This window comes from Aedes aegypti, chromosome 1 (assembly GCF_002204515.2).
Source record: "Aedes aegypti strain LVP_AGWG chromosome 1, AaegL5.0 Primary Assembly, whole genome shotgun sequence".
NCBI lineage: Eukaryota > Metazoa > Arthropoda > Insecta > Diptera > Culicidae > Aedes > Aedes aegypti.
Genome location: NC_035107.1, coordinates 255,669,093 through 255,693,681, shown reverse-complemented (window position 1 = coordinate 255,693,681; position 24,589 = coordinate 255,669,093). Strand labels below are relative to the sequence as shown.

Below are 24,589 nucleotides of genomic sequence, written 5' to 3'. Positions count from 1 at the left end.
AATATTTATGACTCTGTAATGTATCATTATGTTCATTATTAGATCTAACATTTTTTTCTGATCATTACACGATGAAAGATTCATTTGCATGTTTCAAATGCTCTCGAATTTGTGTCTTGGTATCGGTATTGACTTAAGAGTCTAAAAATAATTTTATAAAGAGACGAAATCTGATCATATTCAAAATAAATCAGCTAGCAACTATGCCAAATCTATTACGCAGCACTGCCAATGTTGATTCCCATGCTAAAAGTGAGTTACAGGTTTGATGTGTTGAATTTTCACAGGTTTGGGTAACGAATGAAAAATTGACTGAATGTATGGAAAACCAATGTAATGAGTAGAGCATTCTTTGTGCAAAGCATGAAAATTGCAACCGACACTCATGTATTCAGAAAATATGCTACTTCAGAAGAAGCAAAATTTTCGTGGCCGGTAACATTTTTGTGTGAGCCGTTTTCAGCTTGTGTGAAAAAGTGTTTGACAAGTCTCCTGCTCGATTGGAATGACATTGACAGTAAACTTGGAATTCCAATTGGAACATTTCGCTTCTTTGCTTATAGTTTCTTTAGTATTGACTAGTCTCGTTACCAGTTGAAGAAGTGGGCGATTTTTCAGCTCTATAAGGTATTTCAAAATTATTCGATTATTGCATCCAACATTGCAAGCACAACTTTAAGGCAATGTTGAATTCTAGCACACTTGTATGCAACTTCTTATAACTGATGATTGTAATGATGGTGATGATATACTATGTTGTTACTTCTTCTATCGCAATGCGATCGGTTTAGGCATTTGTTTTCATTCCTACAGCCAGTGTCGTCAACCTGTTAGTGCTCAATTTGATAAAGGCATATCATTTCCGATAGTTTTTTAACATTTTATAATCGGAATTGCACTACTTTTCATTGTTGCATCACATGTAAGTGTTAATTTTGGTGACCTTCACCTGTTATCCAATCAGAGCGCCATCTCATCCCGTGATTCAGTGAAGTCATTGCCCAAAACGAGCGATGATCAAAATAAAAACACAGACTGCTTCAGTCTGTGTGCTACGAACATCTAAGTAGGCATCCATGATCTTTCTATTTTAGGTGAAAGTTACTTCGACTCGTCAATAAAAGAATTTCACAAACGAAGATGGCTACGGAACGGGCACCACTGCTGGAAGATAAGAGCTATTTTCGGCGATTTTGCGATTACATGAGCCACGATACCAAAGGAGTCGAGGTACGTGACATTTGTACGAATGTTTGGGTTGTTTTATTTAAGGTACACCGGGGCAAGTTGAAACGGCTGGGATGAGATGGAATGGCAAGGTATCATTCTGAAATTTTGTAACGATGAGAAATTTGATTACAGGAACATTGAGTTAACAAGTAGTGCCAACTTTAAGGGAAGAAAAATTTGCAAATTTCTGACATCATACTGAAAATTTTGCATTTCATCTTGCCCAATCCGTATCAACTTACCCCGGTGTACCTCATGTCGAATTTGTTTGCTTTTGTGATAGGAAATGCTACATTTGAATGCAAAGCAGAGCTGGCTAGACAGCCAATGTTCTTTAGATTTTGGAGAATTAAGCCTTCTTAGTTGGTTTTGAAGCATTATGAAACACTGCAATAAAAAATGAAGCGCAATGTAAGATATTATGATTCATCACAGAACTGTGTTATGTATTCAAGATACTATAAATTTAACAAATATATTTTATGTCGAAAAACAAATATAAAAATAAATTATGTGCTATAAATCTTAAATCAGTACATTATTGTGTAGTTTTTTTTTGTTTATTGATTTCAAAATTATATAACGTAAGACTTCAGACTTTTTAGTGCTACAAATAGTAGATTTCAGTGAAAGCATAGCATCACAAAACTGTTAAATTTATCCTACAAATGGACACGTTTGTCTATATCTAAATAATCGTATAGATTAAGATAAAACCAATTATCAATTATTTAAAAAATCATATGTTAGTCTGACGCATGCATGTTCCTTATTATGGACGCCATATACACACTTAGATTAAATTACTGGGGTCGGTAAAATTTTACTGGGTTTTGGAACTACCGAAAAAGTCAGTAAAATGAAAACTGTCGCCACGCGTGATTGAAAAGCAAATTTCATTATGTTTTATTTTTTATCGATATATCATATAAAAAGAAAGCTCTCTGCAAAATTTCAGTGAAAAATCTCTGTTTTTCGTTTTCTGACATTTTGTTTAGTTTACTGACTTTTTTGGTAGTTCCAAAACCCAGTTATTTTTACCGAACAGATTGAGTGTGTACATCAATGGTCCTAATTATGAACACACTTCTTCTTCTTCTTGGCATTTACGTCCTCACTGGGTCAGAGCCTGCTTCTCAGCTTAGTGTTCTTATGAGCACTTCCACAGTTATTAACTGAGAGCTTTCTTTGCCAAAGTTGCCATTTTAGCATTCGTATATCGTGTGGCAGGTACGATTATACTCTATGCTAAAGTGACCAGACGTCCCGGATTATCCGGGACAGAGCAATTTTTAACTTGACAGTACAGTGTTAATACTTTTTATTTTAATTAACTTAGTATGTAGTGCATGTCTTAGACTGAATATGAATGTAAAGTGCACATTAAACATAGGCAGCGCCTCGTTGGGGATGTGATCTGACAAGCGTCCCGGATTTTTTCCGGGACACATCTGGTCACATTACTCTATGCCCAGGGAAGTCAAGGAAATTTCCATTACGAAAAGATCCTGGACCGACCGGGAATCGAACCCAGACACATTCAGCATGGCTTTGCTTTGTAGCCGTGGACTCTAACCACTCGGCTAAGGAAGGCCCTCTAACACACATTGTTCCTTATTATGGACAGTAAACGAACTTTATATTTGTTGAAAAAACAACTTAACCATGTATTTTAGTTTTGAAATGTTACAATGAATCATGTTTCGAACTGACAGTTTACTATTTTGGATGTAAAATTGTTGGGGTCAATTAATCACCCTAACGGGAACACCACTGGGCTCTCCGCTGGCAGCACTGAATGTCATCGGTTGACGTCTGTCGTACTAGTTTGTCATGTAAAAGATTGTTATGTGTGATATGACGGGGTTGGTGGTCTGATGGCTACCGCTTCTGCTTCATAAGCAGAAGGTCATGGATTCAATCCCAGGCCCGTCCCTTTCCTCGTACTTTGTAGTTGTATAATTTTCACTTGCTTCTATCTTCCATTCTAAATCTATCACACTCAAACTATTCGTTCATAGCAAACGCTAGAACCAGAGACGGACAAGAAACCGTCTCCCTAACGCTTCCATTCTTCCACGCGCATGCCTTTCCTTACGCCTGATACATAGGCAGTCTGCTAACCACAAAAGCAAACCTCTCTGCCATGCCTTTCCCCAAATCCATACACTCCCGCATGTACTGGCGTAGATGCAGTGGTATATACGGTCTACGTGGAAGCTAGTATAATGCATCATCAATTCCTCCCCCTTCCCCACATTGGTCTGCATTCTGACGTGGCAGGCACCATTGTCGCTAAAAATAGAAGTTCACCAGCACTTATACACTGAGGATGCCTGTTAGTCCCAAGCAGTCATTCGGTTGGTTCCTTGTGTAAGTGCAGCTGATCTGGCGGTACTGGAGTAGCATCCACGGGCGGCCAATCAAGCTCAAGCTCAAGATTGTTATGTGTGATATAGACAATTTGTAAAGTCACGTTTTTATCACTAGAATACAAATTAGTTATTAGATAACAAACCCACTATTTTCTTGCCGCAAATGGGCCACCTCGCGTACATCACAACAAAAATCAATAAATAATCAACAAAAGGAACGGACCGTTCAGAATAAGGCACTGTCTATAATATGGTACTGATACAATACCAATTATTTGTGTAAAATTAAATAATAAGGCCGGAACAAATTTAAAATTTTACTTTTGTCATCCCCCCCTTAAAATTTTTCAAAATGTCAGTGGGGGGAAATAAATAAAATGTTTTATTTTCAGTGTTGGTTTTCATTATTTTTCGTATTGTTTGCTAGTTTCAAATCTGTTTGTTAATGCCAATAAATTTGGTATTTTTCTTGGACGTTTTTCTTTTAAAATAATGGTTTTCTCATCGTAATAAGCCGTTTTTCTGCATGCCAATCCATCATGTAACGGCCTACTTTCTTGCACTGAATAAGGCAGTACCGTTATAGACATGACTCAACTTGAAACAATATTGTAATGACTACTACGCAACGCATTTTCATTACGCATTTATTTTTGAGTTGCGTAATGAATCATTACAAAATCATTTTCAAACATTTTAAAATGATGGCAAATGCATTCCGATAAGGTTTTTAATGTTCCCAAGTGGTCCTCTACGAAATATCAAAAAATGTTATAAGTAGCGCGTTGCAGAACGCGATTTTTAGAATACTCATCGCATTTATCCAACACGTCAAGCCTCGTTGGATGAAAGTACGACTTGTGCTGTTAAAATGTAAATCGTTCTGAAAATAGTTGCGTAAACTACTATTACGTCATTATTACTATGACAGTGTAGCCTTACAGAATATAATATTTTAGTGATTTCCAAGCATTATCATTTTGATAAATCTTCAAAGAACATCTTGTCAAATCTATGCAGCATCTTAAAATTTATTTGAATACATCTTTTTCTAGTGGATTCTTCTTCTTTTGGATGTATAAATATTGAAAGTATAATCATCATCCACTAGATTTGAAGAACACTGGCTTTGAGAAATATATTGCCCTTCTTCGCCCACTTGTGCCATGTGCTTTGCAAACATCAGCGAATGTGAGAAAATGTTTTCTGAAAAGCAGCTTTAATGGCAATATTATTCTACGTTCAGTTTTTATATTTATGGAGTTATTAACCCCATAAATATGATTTTATTCTTTAACGAAATATAAATTCATAACGTTCATACAATACAATAAAGACAAGGTATAATAACACATTTGATACGCAGCTTTATCAAATGTGTTATTATACCTTGTCTTTATTGTATTGTATAAACGTTATGCATTTATATTTCGTTAAAGAATAAAATCATATTTATGGGATTAATTACTCCATAAATATAAAATCTGAACGTAGAATAATATTGCCATTAAAGCTGCTTTTCAGAACACATTATCGCACATTCGCTGATGTTTGCAAAGAACATGGCACAAGTGGGCGAAGAAGGGCAATATATTTCTCAAAGCCAGTGTTCTTTAAATCTAGTTAAATATTTTTACAACCAGAAGGATACATACATGTTATGTCAAAATAAAATAATAATAAAAAAAAGTTTAATTTCAAGTTCTAAGTGCAACATTTTTTAGGTGTTTTTAAAATTGTAACTATTTGAAACACAAATTAAAAGTTGTTCTTGTTAGAACTTTTTCTCACCAGAACTCAAAATTATGGGTAAAAAACCTGGAGATTTCTGTTATGAAAATTCTAATTATGAAAAATGAATCAATGCTATGGCAAAATAAAAAGATACGTGATAATAGTTCAACACATTTTGATCGGCGGGTATACGCTGCTAAAACATGGTTTTGCAGCATATTAGAATAAAAAATGATAAATTTACCAGATTTTCCATTTTATTATGTATTGTCCCCCCCTCGACACATTTTGATGGCAAGTGACAAAACAAGATTTTAAGATTTGTTCCGGCCTAATGCAAGTGGTATTATTTCTATGTCATCGGAAACCTCTTTATATTCGCTTTGTATGAAAATTATGAAAACTACGGAAAATCATATGTTTGTATTCAATATCGTCTAAGCCACTATAGAAACACATGTACGTATAGTAGCGCTATTTCTTTGATTTAAAAAAAAGAAAAAAGACACTACACGTTAATGCTTCCAGTGGGCTATTTGCCCTTTGAAGGAAGCACCACACTAGACAACGGACTAGCATGCAACGCCCAGTGGCACAGTCGGAAAACATTCCTCTCGAAAAGTTTTTCGGCCTGAGGCGGGAATCGAACCCACACTCCTTAGCACGATGCGGCTAAATGCCTCGGTGACACTAACCGCACGGCTACGAAGCCCACAATTTTTGATTTGATTTGATTTGTTTCATGTCCTACTTTTGTCAACTAAAAACAAACGATCATATGCATGAATTGACGTAAACACCTGGTCGCTGTCAAGGCAACCTCGTTTGTACGCTAAACTATTATAATAAACACTACACAAAACGTGTGTTAGTTCGGATAAGTTGGTGTATGCACTCATGTCTATACCTAATTCAAATATTTTCGAGCAAATAAGATCTCCTGAAGTTCCTTTAGGAAAGTCATCAATGATTACTTCAAATATTCCTCTCAATATACCTCCAGAAATGTCTTCAAGACTCTTCCGAAGATTTCTCCAAGAATTTCTTCAAGATTTATCAAGGGATTTTTCTAGAAATTCCGCTGAGATAATCATCAGTCATGTCCACAGTGATTTTTCCATTTTGATTACACTAGGGATATCATCCTCGGGAAGAACTTTTGATCACTATGATTTTTTTTTTTTTTTTTTTTTTTTTTTTTTTTTTTTTTTTTTTTTTAATTTCTTTATTAGTATCATTCCAAACATTACATTCATTATTTCTTATATCTAGGTGTTCTGTGTTATTAGACAACACTATCATCCTAATTTGGTAAAACAAATCTAAGATTTTATTAACATTTTGTTAACAACATATTACATTTCATTTGCCGTAGCAGTTCAGATTTTTTACAGGTGAGTTGATTTCACCTGCTTATAAGAGAAAAAAAAAAGTTTTTAATATACTTAACCTAACTTAACCTAAACATATAACGCATTAATCGTGGCAATAGAAGATTGTAACGATTTTTGCCTGAAATTATTGATTATTTTATTTGACATTTGTTCCAATGTTTCAACATTGGATATCCTATGTAACTCATTGGTACTATACCAGGGAGGAAGCCTCAGAATCATTTTCAAAATTTTATTTTGAATTCTCTGCAGAGCTTTCTTCCTGGTATTACAACAGCTAGTCCATATTGGTACAGCATACAACATGGCTGGCCTGAAAATTTGTTTGAATATCAAAAGCTTGTTCTTAAGACAAAGTTTTGATTTTCTATTAATAAGGGGATAGAGACATTTTACATATTTGTTACATTTGGCTTGAATGCCCTCAATGTGATTTTTGAAAGTTAAATTCTTATCTAGCATGAGTCCTAGATACTTAACTTCATCTGACCAATTTATTGGAACCCCTCTCATCGTGACAACATGTCTACTTGAAGGTTTCAAATAAAGAGCTTTTGGTTTATGTGGGAATATTATTAGTTGAGTTTTGGAAGCATTAGGAGAAATCTTCCATTTTTGCAAGTATGAAGAAAAAATATCCAAACTTTTTTGCAATCGACTACAGATGACACGCAGGCTTCGTCCTTTGGCGGAGAGGCCTGTGTCATCCGCAAACAAAGATTTTTGACATCCCTGAGGTAACTCAGGTAAGTCAGATGTGAAAATATTGTATAATATTGGTCCCAAAATGCTGCCTTGGGGAACACCAGCTCTTACAGGAAGTCTTTCAGATCTGGAGTTCTGATAATTAACCTGAAGTGTACGATTTGACAGATAACTTTGAATTATTCTAACAATGTATGTTGGAAAATTAAAATTTTTCAATTTTACAATCAAACCTTCATGCCAAACACTGTCGAATGCTTTTTCTATGTCTAGAAGAGCAAAACCAGTAGAGTAGCCTTCAGATTTGTTGGAACGGATCAAATTTGTTACACGTAAAAGTTGATGAGTGGTCGAATGTCCATGGCGGAATCCGAACTGTTCATTGGCAAAAATTGAATTCTCGTTGATGTGGGCCATCATTCTGTTCAAAATAACCTTTTCAAAAAGTTTACTGATGGAGGAAAGCAAACTGATTGGACGATAGCTAGAAGCTTCTGCAGGATTTTAGTCTGGTTTTAAAATTGGAACAACCTTAGCATTTTTCCATTTGTCAGGAAAATATGTTAATTGAAAACATTTGTTAAATATATCAACTAAAAATGATAAGCTACTTTCTGGAAGTTTCTTGATGAGGATGTAGACAATTCCATCATCGCCAGGAGCTTTCATATTTTTGAATTTTTTAATAATAGTTCTCACTTCTTCCAAATCAGTCTCCCAGGCATTTTCGAAAACGTTCTCTTGATTGAGAATATTTTCGAACTCCTGAGTAACTTCATTTTCAATTGGACTAGTAAGTCCTAAATTAAAATTGTGCGCACTTTCAAACTGCATAGCAAGTTTTTGAGCTTTTTCGCAATTAGTTAGTAATAATTTGTTTTCCTCTTTCAATGCCGGTATAGGCTTCTGAGGTTTTTTCAAGATTTTAGATAATTTCCAAAAGGGCTTAGAGCCGGGGTCCAATTGAGAAATTTTATTTTCAAAATTTTTGTTTCTTAAATCTGCAAAACGTTTCTTGATTTCTTTCTGCAAATCCTGCCATATAATTTTCATAGCAGGATCACGAGTGCGTTGAAATTGCCTTCTCCTCACGTTTTTAAGACGGATCAAGAGTTTAAGATCATCGTCTATAATCACGGATTCAAATTTTACTTCACATTTTGGAATTGCAATGTTTCTGGCTTCAACAATGGAATTTGTTAAAGTTTCAAGAGCATTGTCAATATCAATTTTAGTTTCTAAAGAAATGTTAACATCAAGATTAGAGTCAACATACGTTTCATATATATTCCAGTCGGCTCGTAAATAATTGAAAGTGGAGCTGATAGGATTGAGAATCGCTTCATGCGATATTTGAAATGTAACAGGGACATGATCAGAATCAAAATCAGCATGAGTAACTAATTGGCTACAAAGATGACTAGAGTCGGTTAAGACCAAGTCAATCGTAGATGGATTTCTAGAAGAGGAAAAACATGTGGGGCTATCAGGGTATTGAATTGAGAAATATCCTGAAGAGCACTCATCAAATAAAATTCTGCCGTTGGAATTACTTTGAGAATTATTCCATGACCGATGTTTGGCATTAAAGTCACCAATGACAAAAAATTTTGACTTATTGCGAGTCAATTTTCGCAAGTCAGTTTGGAGCAAATTAACTTGCTGTCCAGAGCATTGAAAAGGCAAATAGGCAGCTATGAAAGTATATTTACCAAACTGTGTTTCAACAGAAACACCTAAAGTTTCAAAAACTTTAGTTTCAAATGACGAAAACAGTTGATGTTTTATACGCCTATGAATGATGATTGCAACTCCCCCACATGCCCCATCAAGTCGATCATTACGATAAACAAAAAAGTTAGGATCTTTTTTAAATTTGGATCCAGGTTTTAAATAAGTTTCGGTAATAACTGCTATATGCACGTTATTAGCTGTAAGAAAATTAAACAGCTCGTCCTCTTTACCATTCAGAGAACGAGCATTCCAATTTAAAATATTTAAATTATTATTTGGATCCATTAGAAAAACGTAATCCAATAACAATTTTATTTGTAAATTTTACACCTACTTGGACTGCTTCAGTCATAGTGGTGGCTTTGAACATTGCATCAATCATTAGATTCAATTGTTCAGTTAGAAAATTAAAATCAGAGGCAGACATATCATCTGATGATTTCCCATTGGAATTTTCGGTAGACGAAGAAGCGGGGTAGGAGTTACCTGTGGCGGTAGGGTTTTTTCCATTTGATTTGAAACAAGTAGAATGGGTACTCATGGAACGAACAGGGGAAGAGTTCAAATTTCCTGCTACGATATCGGCAAAGGATTTACCGTGGGTAGATACATTCGAAATTGAAAAATTCGAACGGCTACCCGACGGATTAAAATTTGTTTGTGAATGAGCATGATTATGATCTTCCCGATGGGTATGATTCCTAATCAAGCGATCGTTAACTGAAAAATGAGCATTGTTCGATACTCTACCAGGCAAATTCCGGAAACGACCGTTATCGTAACGGATATTATCCTTCATCTGCTTGGCACGAGCCTCAACGACTCTTTTGCGTGAAATGCATTCCCAAAAGTTAGCTTTGTGAGGGCCCTTGCAATTGGCGCATTGAAATTTTCTGGTATCTTCTTTCACAGGACAGTCGTCCTTAGCGTGAGAAGAACCTCCGCAAATCATGCATTTAGCATCCATGCGACAATTTTTTGTACCATGGCCCCACTTTTGGCACCGACGGCACTGAGTGGGGTTCTGGTAATTTCCTCCAGGTTTCTGGAAATGTTCCCACGTCACACGGACATCGAACATAAGTTTAGCTTTTTCTAAAGCTTTAATATTATTTAGTTCTTTTTTGTTAAAGTGAACTAAATAATATTCTTGAGAAAGCCCTTTCCGAACAATGCCAGATTGGGTTCTCTTTTTCATAATGATTACTTGGACTGTGCTTCTTCTCTTCAAGATATCTGAGAAGAAGTTCGCGATCTTTAAGAGTTTCCGGCAAAACGCGACAGTCTCCTTTCTTTGCGATTTGGAAGGAAACCTTGATTCCCCTAATGGAGTTCAAGATCTCCTGCCTAAATCCCCCAAATTCGGAACAACTGACCACGATAGGCGGCACTCTTTGCTTCCTCACTTGAATCAAAGAGCCTGGGCTAGAGGCTGCTTCGATTTGGTGTTCGGAAAATTTGTCTAGAGCATCGAACTGATTGCTCATTTCAATACAATTATTCATTTCACCCTTGGAAGAAACTTCGCATTCCGGGGAAGCGTCCTTTCTTCCATTCTTGCCACGTGTAGTGACAGTTTTAAAACCCACTTTTTTGGAAGGAAGTAGTGAATTCAGAGATTCACCCTTCCTTTTGTTAGTTGTTGATACCATGTTTAGTTAATAAACGAGAAAGACGTGACCTTCGAGAGGTTTTTTCCCTAGACGGTGTCCAAGAAGGATTACCACCGCTAGCTTTCGCTAACGGGTCCAACGAAAAATCGAAGGCACGGGTCCAAACAAGGATCGTAAAGGGATCAATAGTAGAAAAAATAGTACTGAAAAGTACTGTTTAAGTAGCACTGAAAAGTACCGTTTTTAATTTTAGCACTGAAAAGTACTGTTTTATTGCTTTAGGTAGTTTTTAAGAAAACTTCCAAGAGCAGAGAGAATTCGTGTACGCACAGCACGAAGGTACGATGCGCACTGATCACTATGATTTTTGAGATCAGCTCCAATAGGGCTCCAGGAATATCTTTAGCAATTCCTCCAGGGTATCTGCCAGGAGTTCTTGCAGGGATGTTACCAAGGATTATTACAAGGATTTCTGCAGGATAATCGTTACAGGGATTTTTCAGAAAACTCGCAAAGAGTTTCAGCAAGAATACCTCCTGTGAATCCTTCAAAGATTCCTCAAGTAAGCAGGGTAACTGGGAATTCTCCAGGAAATTTTCAAACGATTCTTCCAGGAGTCCTTCCAGAAAGTCCTCCAGGAGTTCTTCAGGCAGCTTATCCTGATATTCGTTCAGAGATTCCTCCGAGGATTAATCCAGGAAAAAAAACTCTATAGGGATTCTTGCAGAAATTTCTTCAAGTCTTTCTTCAGGGATACACTACAACAATCTCTTCAATTCAAGGATTACTCCAGATAGTTAATCAGAAATCTCTCCAAGGACTCCTTCCTCCAGATAGTACTCTCCAGGACTCCATGGATTCCTCTAGGAATCGCTCAAGAAATTCCGCCAGGAAATTCTCCGGGGATTCCATCAGAAAATCCTCTAGGGATTATAACTTCAAGATTTTTTGAGAGATTCCTCCATGAATTTCTCAAGGATTACCTCCTGGAAAATCGCTACGTGAATTACTACAGAGAGTTTTCAAGGAAATCTTCCATCTTGTCTCAGAAATATTCATTCTAGCCTTCTTGAAATTTCTACGGGGATACCTTAAAGAATTCTTCTAGAAATTCCTTCAAAGATTAATAATGTAATTCTCTTCCAGGAGTTTTACCAGAGAATACTCTAAACAATTTCTCAGGGATTACATTAGGAATATATTCTACCTCGATTCGTCTAGATATTGCTTCAGCGATTTCTCCATGCATTCCTCTAAGGATTATCCAGGGATTTCTCCAGAAATATCTCTGCAAGGGTTGCGTGTTTCTCCCGCATAATCTTCACAGTCAAGTGATTCTTCCAGGGATCATCCAAGGATTACTCCAGGAATTTGTCCAGGGATTCTTCCAGAAATGCCTTCAGAGATTCCTTTAACAATTTATCCAGGAAATCCTTCAAAGATCCCTTCATCAATTAACCCTGGTAACCTTTCATTGATTCATTTAGCAATTTATCAAAGTAATCCTTCAGAGATTCCTACTGGATTTTTTCAGAGACTCCTCCAGCGATTCTTCCAGGAAAGTCTTTTCAGGAATTCCTCCAGAGATTTTACCCAACCTTTTTTCCAGCAATTTCTCAGAGAATTACTCCAGAAAAATTTCTACATGGGTTCCTCTAAAAATTGTTCCAGAGATTTGTTCAGGAATTCATCCAGAGGTTTCCTCGGGTATTCAGCCAGTGACTCCTGCAAGTTTTTTTTTTCTATGGATTTTCCAGGGATTAGGCAAGGATTCTTCAAGGAATTCTCGCAGATATTCTTCTAGGGTTTACTCTAAGGATTTCTTCATGTAATATCACAGAGATTTCTCCATATTTGTTCTAGAGGGGATCATCCAGGAATCTGTAGGGATTATTTTAAGGATTTCTCCATTGAATTTTATAGAGGTTCCTCCAGGGATGGCTCAAAGCATGTTTCCAGCGATTCCTACAGGAATTTATCTAGAGGCTTTTCAAAAACTTCTTCAGTAAAAAAGTTCCTCGAACAATCCCTGGTAAAAGTCTTGGAGAAATGCATGGAGGCACTCTTAGGTTAGTTTTTTTTTATTAAATCCTTGGAGGAATTTATGAAGGAATATCTAGAGGAATTTGTACATAAATGCCAATATCCAATATCTGAAAAAAAAAATCTCGGCATATTTCTAGAGCACTGTTTCTCAACCTTGGTGACGGCGAAAAAACGGCTCGCTATGAGGTGTTCGTTTCAGCATGCTTTTTACATGGTCGGGGGTCCGCGGACCCCTGTCGAGAAACGTGGATTACTTAGAAAAGCATTTTAAGCGATTCATGCTGCGATTTTCTTGTAGATATCCCGGGAAGCATAATTGAAAGAAAATCTCGAAGTAATTTCTTCTAGAATCCCTCGAGGAATTCCTGGTGATTCATACTGTAAGTATGATTGGAGGAATTTCTGCAGAAATCACTGGAGAAATAGCAGGAGTTATTCCTTATGATTCCTGGAGGAATACGTGGGTAAAGCCATGAATTATTGTAGAGATTTTACTGGTGGAAACCTTGTAATGGACTGTAAGATTTCTGGGGAGGAAGCTTTATAAGAACATTAGAAGAAAACGTTTGAAGAATTCTTGAAGAAATCTCTGTAGGCATCCCCTCTGGAATAATTTCTTGAAAAGCTCCTGGAGCAATCTTTGGAGAAATTCCTGGAGGAATCCCAGTAAAGATTATACTGGAAGAACCTATGTTGAAATCACTGGAGAAATTCCTAGAATAATATTTTGAGGAATCCAGAGAGGGAACACCTGACAGAATTCCTGGAGCAATTGTTGAAGGTATTCCTGAAGCCATGTAGGAACTGGTCTAAAAAATCTAGTAACGATCAAAAGCTCTCCTTGAAAGTTGGAACGGGTCCATAGGGTTTTACTTTTTGAAAAGTGCTTACACTGCCAGATATGAATTTAAACCAAGGAGTGTGACAAAATGTCGAAAAACACTTGAAAATTAAGTAAACATGTGTTTCTGGCCTAAACTTAAGTGTTTGGTACTAACATTGAAACAGGGCTACGAGATCCTAATACTTTTAATATTGCAACTTCAAATTTATTGTGTAAGATCCGAGCGACGTGGGATGTATTCTGCGCAGTTCATATGTATTTTCCACACGTTCTCCTATAATTGTTTTTAATCCACTTCGATACCGTCAATCCACCCCCAACTGGATGGCGTACACTCAGCTCAACGCAATTTATAATTAAGTATTGAGTTGTATATATTAGTATATATTACTTGTTGTGCTAGAGGACATCTTGAAAATCCACTGAGATTCTTTCAGAAACCTTTCTGAAATTATTATATGTAGTTATTTCTTTGATCGCTCTGATTTTTCCAATAACCTCCTTGGGACTTCCTATTGGACTATCCCAGAAACCCATCTTGGGTTATTATGGAAATCCTTTCAGGGTTCTGCTGTAAAATTCTGGAATTCTGCCGAAAATGATTTAATGATTGCTTTCCAGTGTAATGGAATCTATTTTAAAAATCTGGGTTCGGGGATTCTCACAAAATTTCTCGGGATTTCTTCTGGGAATCCAATCGAAATTATTATTTAAATTCTGATATTTTCCTCGTAATCCTTCAGTATTTCTTCCGTGAAACTCTTTGAAAGTTCTTCAAAAATCCCTTTGAGATTCTTTCCGAAAAATGTCTTAGATTATACCTATTATTCTGGAATACTCTCAGAAAGACGCCTGAGACTATAATTAAAAAATCTATTATTTCTCGTCACTTTCTTCCGTGCAAATTCTTGGGAGTCTTTCGGAAATTCCTCTAGAATTCTTTTGTAAATCCCAATGGAATTGTCCCAGAAATCCCTGTGGAATACTTCCGAAAATCCTGCTAAGAAGCTTCCAGATGACGGGGATTTTTTAAAATCTTTATTTATGGAAATCATCCGGAAATTCCTCTGTAATTGTTTGGAAATCCTCCTTATATTCTTACAGAAATCCTTCTTATATTCTTACAGATTTATTGCTATTGATTTTATTGTTTCTGCCTGAGATAATTTTGTATATCCAGAATTTTTCCGAAAATTCCTTCGTGATTCTTCAGAATTTTTTTCTAAGATTTTTTGAGAAAAAAAAAACTGTGATTCTTCTGGAAATTCATAAGGAAGTGTTTTTGATTTTTTTTCGTGATTTATCAGTGATTTTCCTTGGAAATTTTCTTAAATCCTTGGCAGAACTTTCTGAAAATCCCTCTTGAGTTCAAATGGAAATCCTCCAAGAAAACTACCGGACAGCCACTGGGACTTTAAAAAAATACCTATGAGATTCTTTGATTAGGGTAAAAGCACCGGTTTTGGCCAGCCTAAGAGAAAATGTAAATAAAAATTATATGGGAAGCCGTATTTATATAACAAATATGTCAAATGCAAGCTTTTAATCCACATTATGTGTGCAAAATATCAAAGCTGAGATATTTCCATTTTTTTCGCTTTGAAAATCCCGTTGGTCAATATAGGCCAACGGAACCAGTTTCGGCCAGAGATTTAACTTCGGTTCCTAAATTGGCCAATCGCATTGATTTCTCATGAGAGTGGCCAAATTAGGAGTGCTCTGGCCAATTTAGGTGTATGGGAGTTAAAATTATAAGGAAAATGAATTGTTTTTCTTTTGTTTTGAATAAATTTGGACGAATAAATGAATGTAGCTGTATCATGTGAATGTGATCTACCGAACACAAAAGGTTTCATGCTGATTGGCTTTTTAAAACGGTGTATAATCCCCTATGGCTACAACTGACGTATGGCTAAAACCGGTGCTTCTACCCTACTGATTTCTTTTTCTTAGCATCTTTTGAAAGTGACTTTTAAATGGTTCTGGAAATTCCATTTGAAATTATTCCGTAAATCTTTCTGGAGCTCTTCTGGACATCGTAATTATTCTGGAAAATATTCATGAAATCGTCTGGATGTCTGTGACTTTTCTTTGAATCTTCAAGGATTCTTGCGAAATACCTTCTTTTTTCTTTTTTCTTTTTCTTTTGGATATCACTGTAAAAAACATTCAAAATCCATTCGAAATTCTCCTGAGATTGTTTCAGAAATTTACGAGAATCCTTAAAATAATTCCTTTAGAAATCTCCCTGATAATATTTTAGTGATTTCTCTGTGGTTCTTCTGTAAATCGACCTGGGATTCTTCCGGAAATCCTCCTTTAATTCCAAAGCAATTTTCAGAAGGATATTTTTAAGAATCCTGTATATTTTTCCCTAAGAATCTCAATGTAATTAAACAAAATACCAGAACAATTTACGGTTGAATCCCACAAAAACTTCCGGTGGAATTCTTGAATGCTAATCATTCAAGCAGAATTCCAGTCGTATTTCCGGATGAATTTCGGCAGGTTTTACGGAAGAATCCCAGCAGAATTTATTGAAAAATTCCAGTACAATTTCTGGAAGAATCTTTGAAAGATGTTTTGAAGTCCTCCAGCAGGATAACAGAAAGAAATCTGGGGGTATTTTAGAAGAATTTCCGAAAGAATCCTAGAGAGATAGTCGAAAGAATAACAGTTTTCTTGAAAAATTCAGGATACTCCCAGCTTCTAGAGGTAATTCGGGAAGAATTTCTGCAAGAATCCTTAACAGAAGGATTTGAAGGATCCTCAGAAAGATTTTCGAAAGAATCCCAGAAGGCTTCTCGAAAGAATGCTAGAAAGATATCTGGAAGATTTCCTACAGGATTTTTGGAAGAGTCCCAGACAAATTTCAAGAATATGGACGTAAAAATCTCAGTGGCATTTCTAGAATAATTTCAGAAAGATTTTCGGAAGTATTCTAAAGGGATTCCAAAAGCATCTCAGGTGATTTCCGGAAGAATACCAGAGGTATTCTCATAATAATCCCAGAAGTATTTCCGGAAAAAGGCCGGAAAATATCCAGAAGAATTGCATCAGGATTTTTGTTAGAATCTTCCATTGAATTTCCGAAAGAATCTTCGAGAATTTCGATTCGAATTTAATTTCCAGGATTTGAAAAGTAATCCTTAAGGAGATACACGCAAAATCACATACAGAGTTCTGCAAAAAAATCCAAAAAAGTGTCCAGAAGAATCGTAATGGGATATCCGAAAGAATCTCAGAAGTAATACCGGAGTGGTAACGTTTTTTTTGGATGAATCCCAAAGCGATATCTGGAAGAAAATTCAGAAATAATATCAAGATTTTCAGAACAATCCCAGAGAGGATTTGAAGAATTCATGAGTGATTTAAGGAAGAATCCCGGGAGACGCTCCCAAAGAATTCTAGAGTAATTTGTGGAACAATTTTTTTTTCATATGATTTATATATAAAAATACTTTTATTCAAATATATTTCTTGTGTAGCATTAAGTTACACTGCAGACACAGCTCGTAACATCAATAATAAATTTAATTTATAAATCTTTTAAGCACATCCAAATTAAATAACAGTTCAAAGAGTAAAATACCATTCTCATGAGTTTTTGAGGATCATATGGTCGGTGTTTAGACATACCAGACTAGATGAATTTTGGAGCTCTAAGGATACGTAAAGAACTCCATCAATTTTAAATCTTCCATGTTATTTTGATACAAATGTATCGTCAAATAGATAAGTTCCATTATTACAGTAAATATCTATACTATTTTGATGTTTCACATGTTTGGGGTACATTTTTCTTACTCGATTAAAAAAAACACTGGGTTCAGTCTGTCTGAACACCGACCATATCTATGTTTGCTATTCGATATTTAAATACTTGAATTGTGCTGTATCAATATTTACAGGTAATTATAATAAATAAGTATGTATAGAACAATAACAATTTTAATTTATCCCCATAATTGAACGACAATATTATTTAGAATGAGCCTCCACCACATCATCCCTCTCAGGAGAATTTTGATTCCCAATATGTTTTTTTGTGGTGGTTCAGAATTGAAAATATCAAAAGTCTATTGTAATCACATCCTTTTTGTTCAATTGCATGTGGTGTTATTCGATATTTAAAATAAGATTCGTGAAGCCGAATATGTTGATCCTTCCACAAGAACCAACAACGAGCATTGCTTATGTTAAGAGATTTTATCGTAATGCACAACCAGCCTAAACGTTCTTCCCCTTTTGTTTATGTACTAATTATAATTTCAAATTATTTTAATTAAATTAGTTGTGTTGTCTACTATTGTACATGGCAATATGTTTCAAAATAAGTGGAGCTGCTTTTAAAACAAACTTTAACAACCAAACCATAGAATATCCAATAGCGGAAAAATAATAATAATAATCGATTATTGCAAATCGAGCCGAACTGGCGCTCTTTCCGTGCGCAAGCGCTTTCTGCAGAGCTGTCAAACAGACTTTTGTGCCTTCCTTCTTTCGCTCTCCTTCAACTCAACAATTCAGCACGATCCACCTCGGGGTGGATTGGTGAGCTATCTGGTTGTTGCAGATGAACACTTATCGTGTAGCGCGACATCATCATTGACACTAAGCTTGCAACTCACCAGACAAACGATAGGTGTAATTAACAACTGCCCTATGGTCATGTAGATAACACGGCACCGCTCAAACGTCAACGAGTGAACTCGTGCATTGGTCCATAGACCGATGCACGAGTTCACTAATTTGGAGTTTGAGCGGTGCCGAATTCACTAGTTTCCATGGTCACATAAATAGCACGGCACCGCTAAAACGTCAAATAGTGAACCCGTGCAGAGGTCCATACATAGTATATTTGATTTGAATCAAAAACAGTAGCGGAATACGCATGTTTTTACCTGAGAGACAAGAGACAGCTAGCTTAGATTTCGAGCTCCCAAAAGTCAAGATGGGAACCTGTCATCGACTGTCACTGGAAAATTAGAAAATTCGAAGGGCACAGCGTGCAAAAACGTCAAAATTCAAGTAAAAGTCATTAAAATTTCTAGCTATTTTTCGATGATTTCACATTTTAAAAAGTTGAATACCTTATTACAGTTGTGTGTTGCCAAACTGCTACAGATTTGTTTTATATTCGCATGCTTTTTCATAGTGAACAACAAGAAGTGAATAATTTTGACCAAAATAAGTTCATCTGACCGTCGTGCACAACACAAGAATTAAAGAAAAAAGTCAAAGAAGACAAGAAAACATGCCAACTGTCAGGGAGCTGTCTCCTCTATCTCAGGTTTTTACTATTTTGGGTCCTAAAACTTTTGATAAAATCTTGTTTTTATTTAACAACGCGATAGAGCGTGTTCTTGCTACTACTTCAGCAAATTTCCCCGCTCAAATAACGGCTATTTCACATTTAAACTTGAAATTGAAAAATAGGTCCAAATTTGAACTTTGACATTTTTAATCATGTTTGACGTCGCTTAATCGACCCAAACGCCGCAGTGGTTGTTCATATCTAACAAATATGCAGTTATGGGCAGTATCTCAAGTATACAACCTGAATTTTCTCAAGGAGAACCACACCATTCTCCTAAAAAAAATTTAAACTTTTATTTTCAAGAAAGTCCTAACTTCTCCAAGATAATATCTTATCTATAGATTTCTCTGGGATATCCTCCAAAATTCCCGTTCAAAACGGGGATTTTAGGGATTTCCTTTAAAATTGTCTTTTAGAGTTTATACAAGATTTCAACAAGGGGTTCCTCTAAATATACCTTCTACAATCGCTCCGGAATCTACAGATTTCTACAGAAATACCTCCAGTAACCCAAGTAACATTAGTAGCTGTAGTACGGTTTTTTTCAGCTGAAATCTGCTTAAGAGCGATTTGTTTAACTCGTATTACAACAAAATGTTTGTTGGGAATGCTTTGAGATGTCCTCAAGTAAGTTTTGAATTTTTTTTTCAGTAGTTTTTCCATGAATATCTCCAGGAGAATGCCAATTAACTAGTTTTATAAGAGGTTACTCTAGGATTTTTTTAGAAATACCTCACTTTCTAAGAAATCCAAGAAAACCTCTTATAAAACTAGTGTAAATTTTAAAGACAAAGATCTCTGAAATAACACCTGGACTCTTGAGGAAGTTTTAGAAGATTTCCTAGGTAACTTGCCAAGATAATCGAAAAAAAAATATCGTTTCGACGAATACTGATTCGCAGGATTTTCTGAAGAAATTTCTCGACAACCTTCAGACAGAATCTCCATACAAATTTGTGTAGGAATGATCGGAAGAATTAATAAAAAAAAATGCTGTTGTAAAACTGGTCTGAAAACTTAAATAAACTTTTGAAGATTATATGGCAATTTTTTTCAGAAGCTTTTTAAGAAATGATTTGTAAAAGTGCAGATCTAATACTTTTCCATCCAATTCCACGAAAAAAAAATGTTCGAAGAACTTCTCAGGAAATGTGGGACTTCTGGGAGGAATTTGTAGATGAATTCTTGAAGAAATCCACACAAACAGGCGGAGGAATTCATGCAGGGTCTCTTGAAAAATCAAAACCTTTTAGCTATTTTTCAAACACTTATTAATTTTGTAGAAATCTTTGGAAGATTTCCTAGAGCTACAACTGGAAAATTCGAATGAAGGATTAGTGAAAATATTTCTGCAGGAAATTTTAGGATAATTTTGGTAAACAAAATCAAAATAATACTCCAGGAATATACTGGAGATAGTTCTCAAGGATTTTCTGGAGAAATTCGTCAACGCATCTTATGAAAAATCAGTAAAAGAATTTATTGGCAGACAAATCTCTAGAAAAAATTCTGGAGAGATCCCTGAATAAAAACCTGAAAGCATCCCGAACACTTTCACTAAATCACCCAAGTACTTTTAGAGAGTGTGCTGTGGGAGTTCTATAGGATTTATGCTGCATCTTCTGAACATTCTCTATGGATATTCCAGAAACTTCTCAAAAACTACTTCTAGGAATGCTCAAGCTAATTTATCTATAGGGTGCCATAGGGGATTGCTCCATTAGTTTTTCTAACGTTTAAAAAAGTTTCTTGTAACAATTCTTAAAGTTAGTTTCAAAGGATTTTCGATATAGGTATTCTTAAACGTACTTTCCTGTGTTTCTTGTGTCTTTAATCATCATCAGGTGTTTTTGTGCGTAGTACATGTCCAACCTGTCCTACCCACTTCCCGCGTCACTGAATCACATATAAGGTGGTGCCTCTATTTTGATGCGATGAGTACCGAAAGAGTTACCGTCTATGATCTTTTAGAATAGGGTTCAAGAGCGCGTTTTAGACATTTTACTTCATCCTGACCGAAAATTATTGGCCTTTCTTAAACTTCATAGATTTGCAAGAATGATCGGAACAAAAAGATTCATTTAGCTTGGAAAATAGGCACCTTGAATGTTTCAAAATTATTCCCGATACGACCGATTGCATCCTTACGATTATCAATTTCTATTAACAGTACACTAATTTTCTCATTAATAATAAGTAATAAGTATTTTTTATATTTTTTCGTTTTTATGATACCACAATAGATTGCGACTTACACGGTATCTGGAATCCTATTCGTCGTAGCGTATAACAAAATAAAACCAGTAAGTAATACATTGATAATAATGTCACAAACTATCCAGAATTACTCCATCGTCTTGTTCTCATTAGATTACGCGCTTCAGCAAAGCATCGGACATCCCGAAGCACTTCGTTCGAGAGCAAATTCCACAGTACGGTCGTGTGACCAAGATCGAACCCTCGATCCAGTCCGGCCCTCTGCTAATCGTGAAACATCGCCCGCCGCTAAACATCGTTTTCTGGTCCAACAAAACGCTCCCGGTCAAGATTGCCGGGGTGGACCTCAACGCCAACGGTTATTCGTGGCTGCAAACGGTTGTCCTCAATCGGCAGGTTACTTTTATTCCGGTGAAAACCGATACCGGTAAAGATTATGCCGAATGTTGCGTGTACTTCAACGAGCTGTCTTCGGACAAAAAGTGGCTCAGGAAGGTCGATCTAGGCCAGGCGCTGCTTCAGCTGGGATTTGCCAAATTGAGTACACCAGTGCCACGGGTCAAGTTGACCAGCAAGGATCCCTTTGAGAAACAAGTGCACGCGTACTTCCAGAAGTTGGCCTACAGCGAGAGTAAGGCCAAAGATCGACGCATTGGACTGTGGCAACATACGTGAGTAACGGTGGTTAATGAAAGTGAAACTCAAGAAGTAACTTGAATTTCTTTACAGCCTACCACCGAAAATGCTGCCCGCGAGATTGTGGCAATCTATGTGGGACAACTTGGCTCAACGACTATCACCACAGTCACACCGTGTTCCGGAGCTGGTACGATAAATAAGCATGATATTACGTGCAATCATCAAAAGTCATGCAGACATCAGTCCTCCGCCAAACAAGCGCAACAAATCATCCGAGAACGCCACATTTGCTCGGTCATTTTCTTTTATCGTAAAATGACAACTTGTTACCGATTTGAAAGTATTTTTTTTCTGTTATACTATAAAGTGCCTGAACGGAGAGCTCACGCGTGTTTGTGGGGCACAATCAAAACTTGGAGGCGTGTCAAATGGGCGCCGCCATTGTCCGAATAAGTAGTAGATTATCGTTGAGACGTCAACTGATGGAAGTTTAATTGATGGCGATAGCAATGAATGAAAATATCTTTGTTGTTTTTAGTCTTCTATATTGATTTAGTTTGTTTTTAAGATGAATAAAGTTTAAAACAGTTTAAGAGAATTGATTCTCGCCTAGAAGCGGGTTTTAAAAATTTCGGATAAAACGCAAGTATAAATAAGCTGATGGAAAAAATATTATTGTGATAATTTTTCAATATTGTTTTGAAGATTCCATATGAAAATGATTAGGCATGTCACTATACTCAATATTTTCTCATGCCTAAATAATAGATGTGGCTGTTGGAGTTTCAATTTCAATGCATTAGAAGACTCGTGAAAATTTCTCGTTTTGAATTGGTTAAGAAATTGGGTTTTCTTTTGTTGTCGCACGCAGTTGTCAATAAATACAAAGTTATCGACCGTGATAATTATATTTTGAATTTGTTTATCGGCATATTGGTCTATTTTGCTCGAAGTAAGAGGGAGCATGGAGAAGAAAGCAACCCAGGTAACAATTTGAAGCTGCTCAAACGCTTTTATAACTAATTCAATTCAGCCTTTGTTTGCACAAAAGCTGTTCATAGTCTGCATTCACTGTTGTTCAGCTATTAAACATCTAATTCTGGCGATTTTATTCAGCCTTAAGCTTAATTGAAGCTATATAGAAGGCTGAATAAAGGTCTAGCATGCGCTTATTCAGGCCTCTTTCAATAACCATAATTCTATTTTTAGAACAGATGGCAACCTTCGAAAGCTTAACGATCGCTTGTTCATCCATTATTCAACAATTAACCAAAAAAAAATTTAAAAGTATTTACAGGTTTATAGTTTTGGGTTTTATCAACGCAACTAATAGTTTCAAACACATAGTGTAGAAAAGTGCTGGAATTTAAAGATGAAGATTAGTAGATATGTGCCATTGAGATTTGAACTGGGAATCGCTGATTTATAATCACTTACCTTGACATCTGCTCCACATGAGTCTGTGTGAACATCATCAACAGCAAGGGACTAACATATTGTTTTGTCTGAATAAGGGCTATTTTTAAGGCTGCATTGAGGCTGAAGAAGTGATAACAGCGCTATGCAAACACGCTTGAGTTAGCTGTCAAAGTGTGTTGTGATTTTTGTTTCAAAATAAAATCCTCGGTAATTTTTAATTTCTGCTATTCAATTGTTTTCAACGCAAGTTGGTAATGATTTCGATTTCGTACAGTTAATTAAAAATGCTACGAAGAAATCTGCGTCATCGAGTGTAGTGTTCTATCTTGTTGTTACACAAGGTCATCGATGCCGGATTCAGGATTTTTTTCGACAAATGATAGGCCCATGTGCGTTTACAGCATGTCTGCTTCGGGATGTGAAAACTTTGTTGTTCGATGAAACAGTTTTATAATAATTAATTTAGTATTCGACCCAATGTAGGTATATATTTCGGTATGTATATTTTTATTAACATACAGGTGAACAATTTTTCGACAATGGCTGTTGATTTGATTAAAGCTTTAAATAACCTCTAATCAATATCATTCAGGTTGGCTGAACAAAAGTTAAAACTGTAGATGAAAAATAGTTTGTTCAACTCAATATTCAGCTTTGAGTATATTGCTGAATAAGAGGGTTTAATAAGCTTTTCTTCAAATTATTGTTCAGCTGTCACGGTGTTCAGCCTTGTACACCATTGATCAGCCAATATTCAGCAAATACTCTTGCTGTTCAGCTTTCATTGTTACTTGGGAATGAATACTAGATGGATAGGTACCGTAAGGGAACGGCGAGAGAAATTGGATTAGATATTGAAGAGGGCATACCATATGAAATAGTATTACTTGAAAACGTCCTTCCTTGTGGCTAACGTCCCTTATGGAAACGGCTTGGGTGTGTTTTGAGAATGACACTACCAAGACAGCCTGTCATCTCGCCGTTCCCTTACGGTACCTATCCATCTAGTATTCATTGCTTTCTTTTCCATGCTCCCTCTTACTTCGAGCAAAATAGACCGATATGCCGATAAACAAATTAAAAAAAAAAAAAGCCCAAGTAACCATGGAGCATTATATCATTGCATATATAATGCAGCTGCATTGCCGTAAGCCTACTATTAAAGTAGTTTAAAAGTGGAAAAGGGCACTTTTACAGTTAAATTAATGCAAGAAGGACGATGAAGCAATGAAGCAACTTATAAAGTAATATTAATGCACCAATACAATTTATAAAGTGATGTAAGTGCATTGATACATTTGTAATGTAGGGTTAGGGTC

General features: G+C 36.0%; 1 protein-coding gene across 1 annotated transcript; it reads left to right on the top strand.

Annotated features, from left to right (window-relative positions):
* The first annotated feature begins 761 nt into the window (after positions 1 to 761).
* Positions 762 to 22,523, top strand: LOC5576357 (protein C3orf33 homolog). Its single transcript, XM_001656045.2, has 5 exons — positions 762 to 922; positions 1,095 to 1,230; positions 21,239 to 21,298; positions 21,366 to 21,883; positions 21,942 to 22,523. Exons 2-5 carry the CDS (start codon positions 1,141 to 1,143, stop codon positions 22,045 to 22,047), a joined length of 774 nt encoding a protein of 257 aa, XP_001656095.2. The 5' UTR covers positions 762 to 922; positions 1,095 to 1,140; the 3' UTR covers positions 22,048 to 22,523.
* The last annotated feature ends 2,066 nt before the right edge of the window (positions 22,524 to 24,589 follow it).

Excerpts from the sequence above, each read along its gene's own strand:
- LOC5576357 (XM_001656045.2), top strand. The coding sequence starts at position 1,141 with ATGGCTACGGAACGGGCACCACTGCTGGAAGATAAGAGCTATTTTCGG. Across the intron at positions 21,299-21,365 it reads CGTATAACAAAATAAAACCA|ATTACGCGCTTCAGCAAAGC; the intron begins GTAAGTAATACA and ends TGTTCTCATTAG. Across the intron at positions 21,884-21,941 it reads ATTGGACTGTGGCAACATAC|CCTACCACCGAAAATGCTGC; the intron begins GTGAGTAACGGT and ends ATTTCTTTACAG.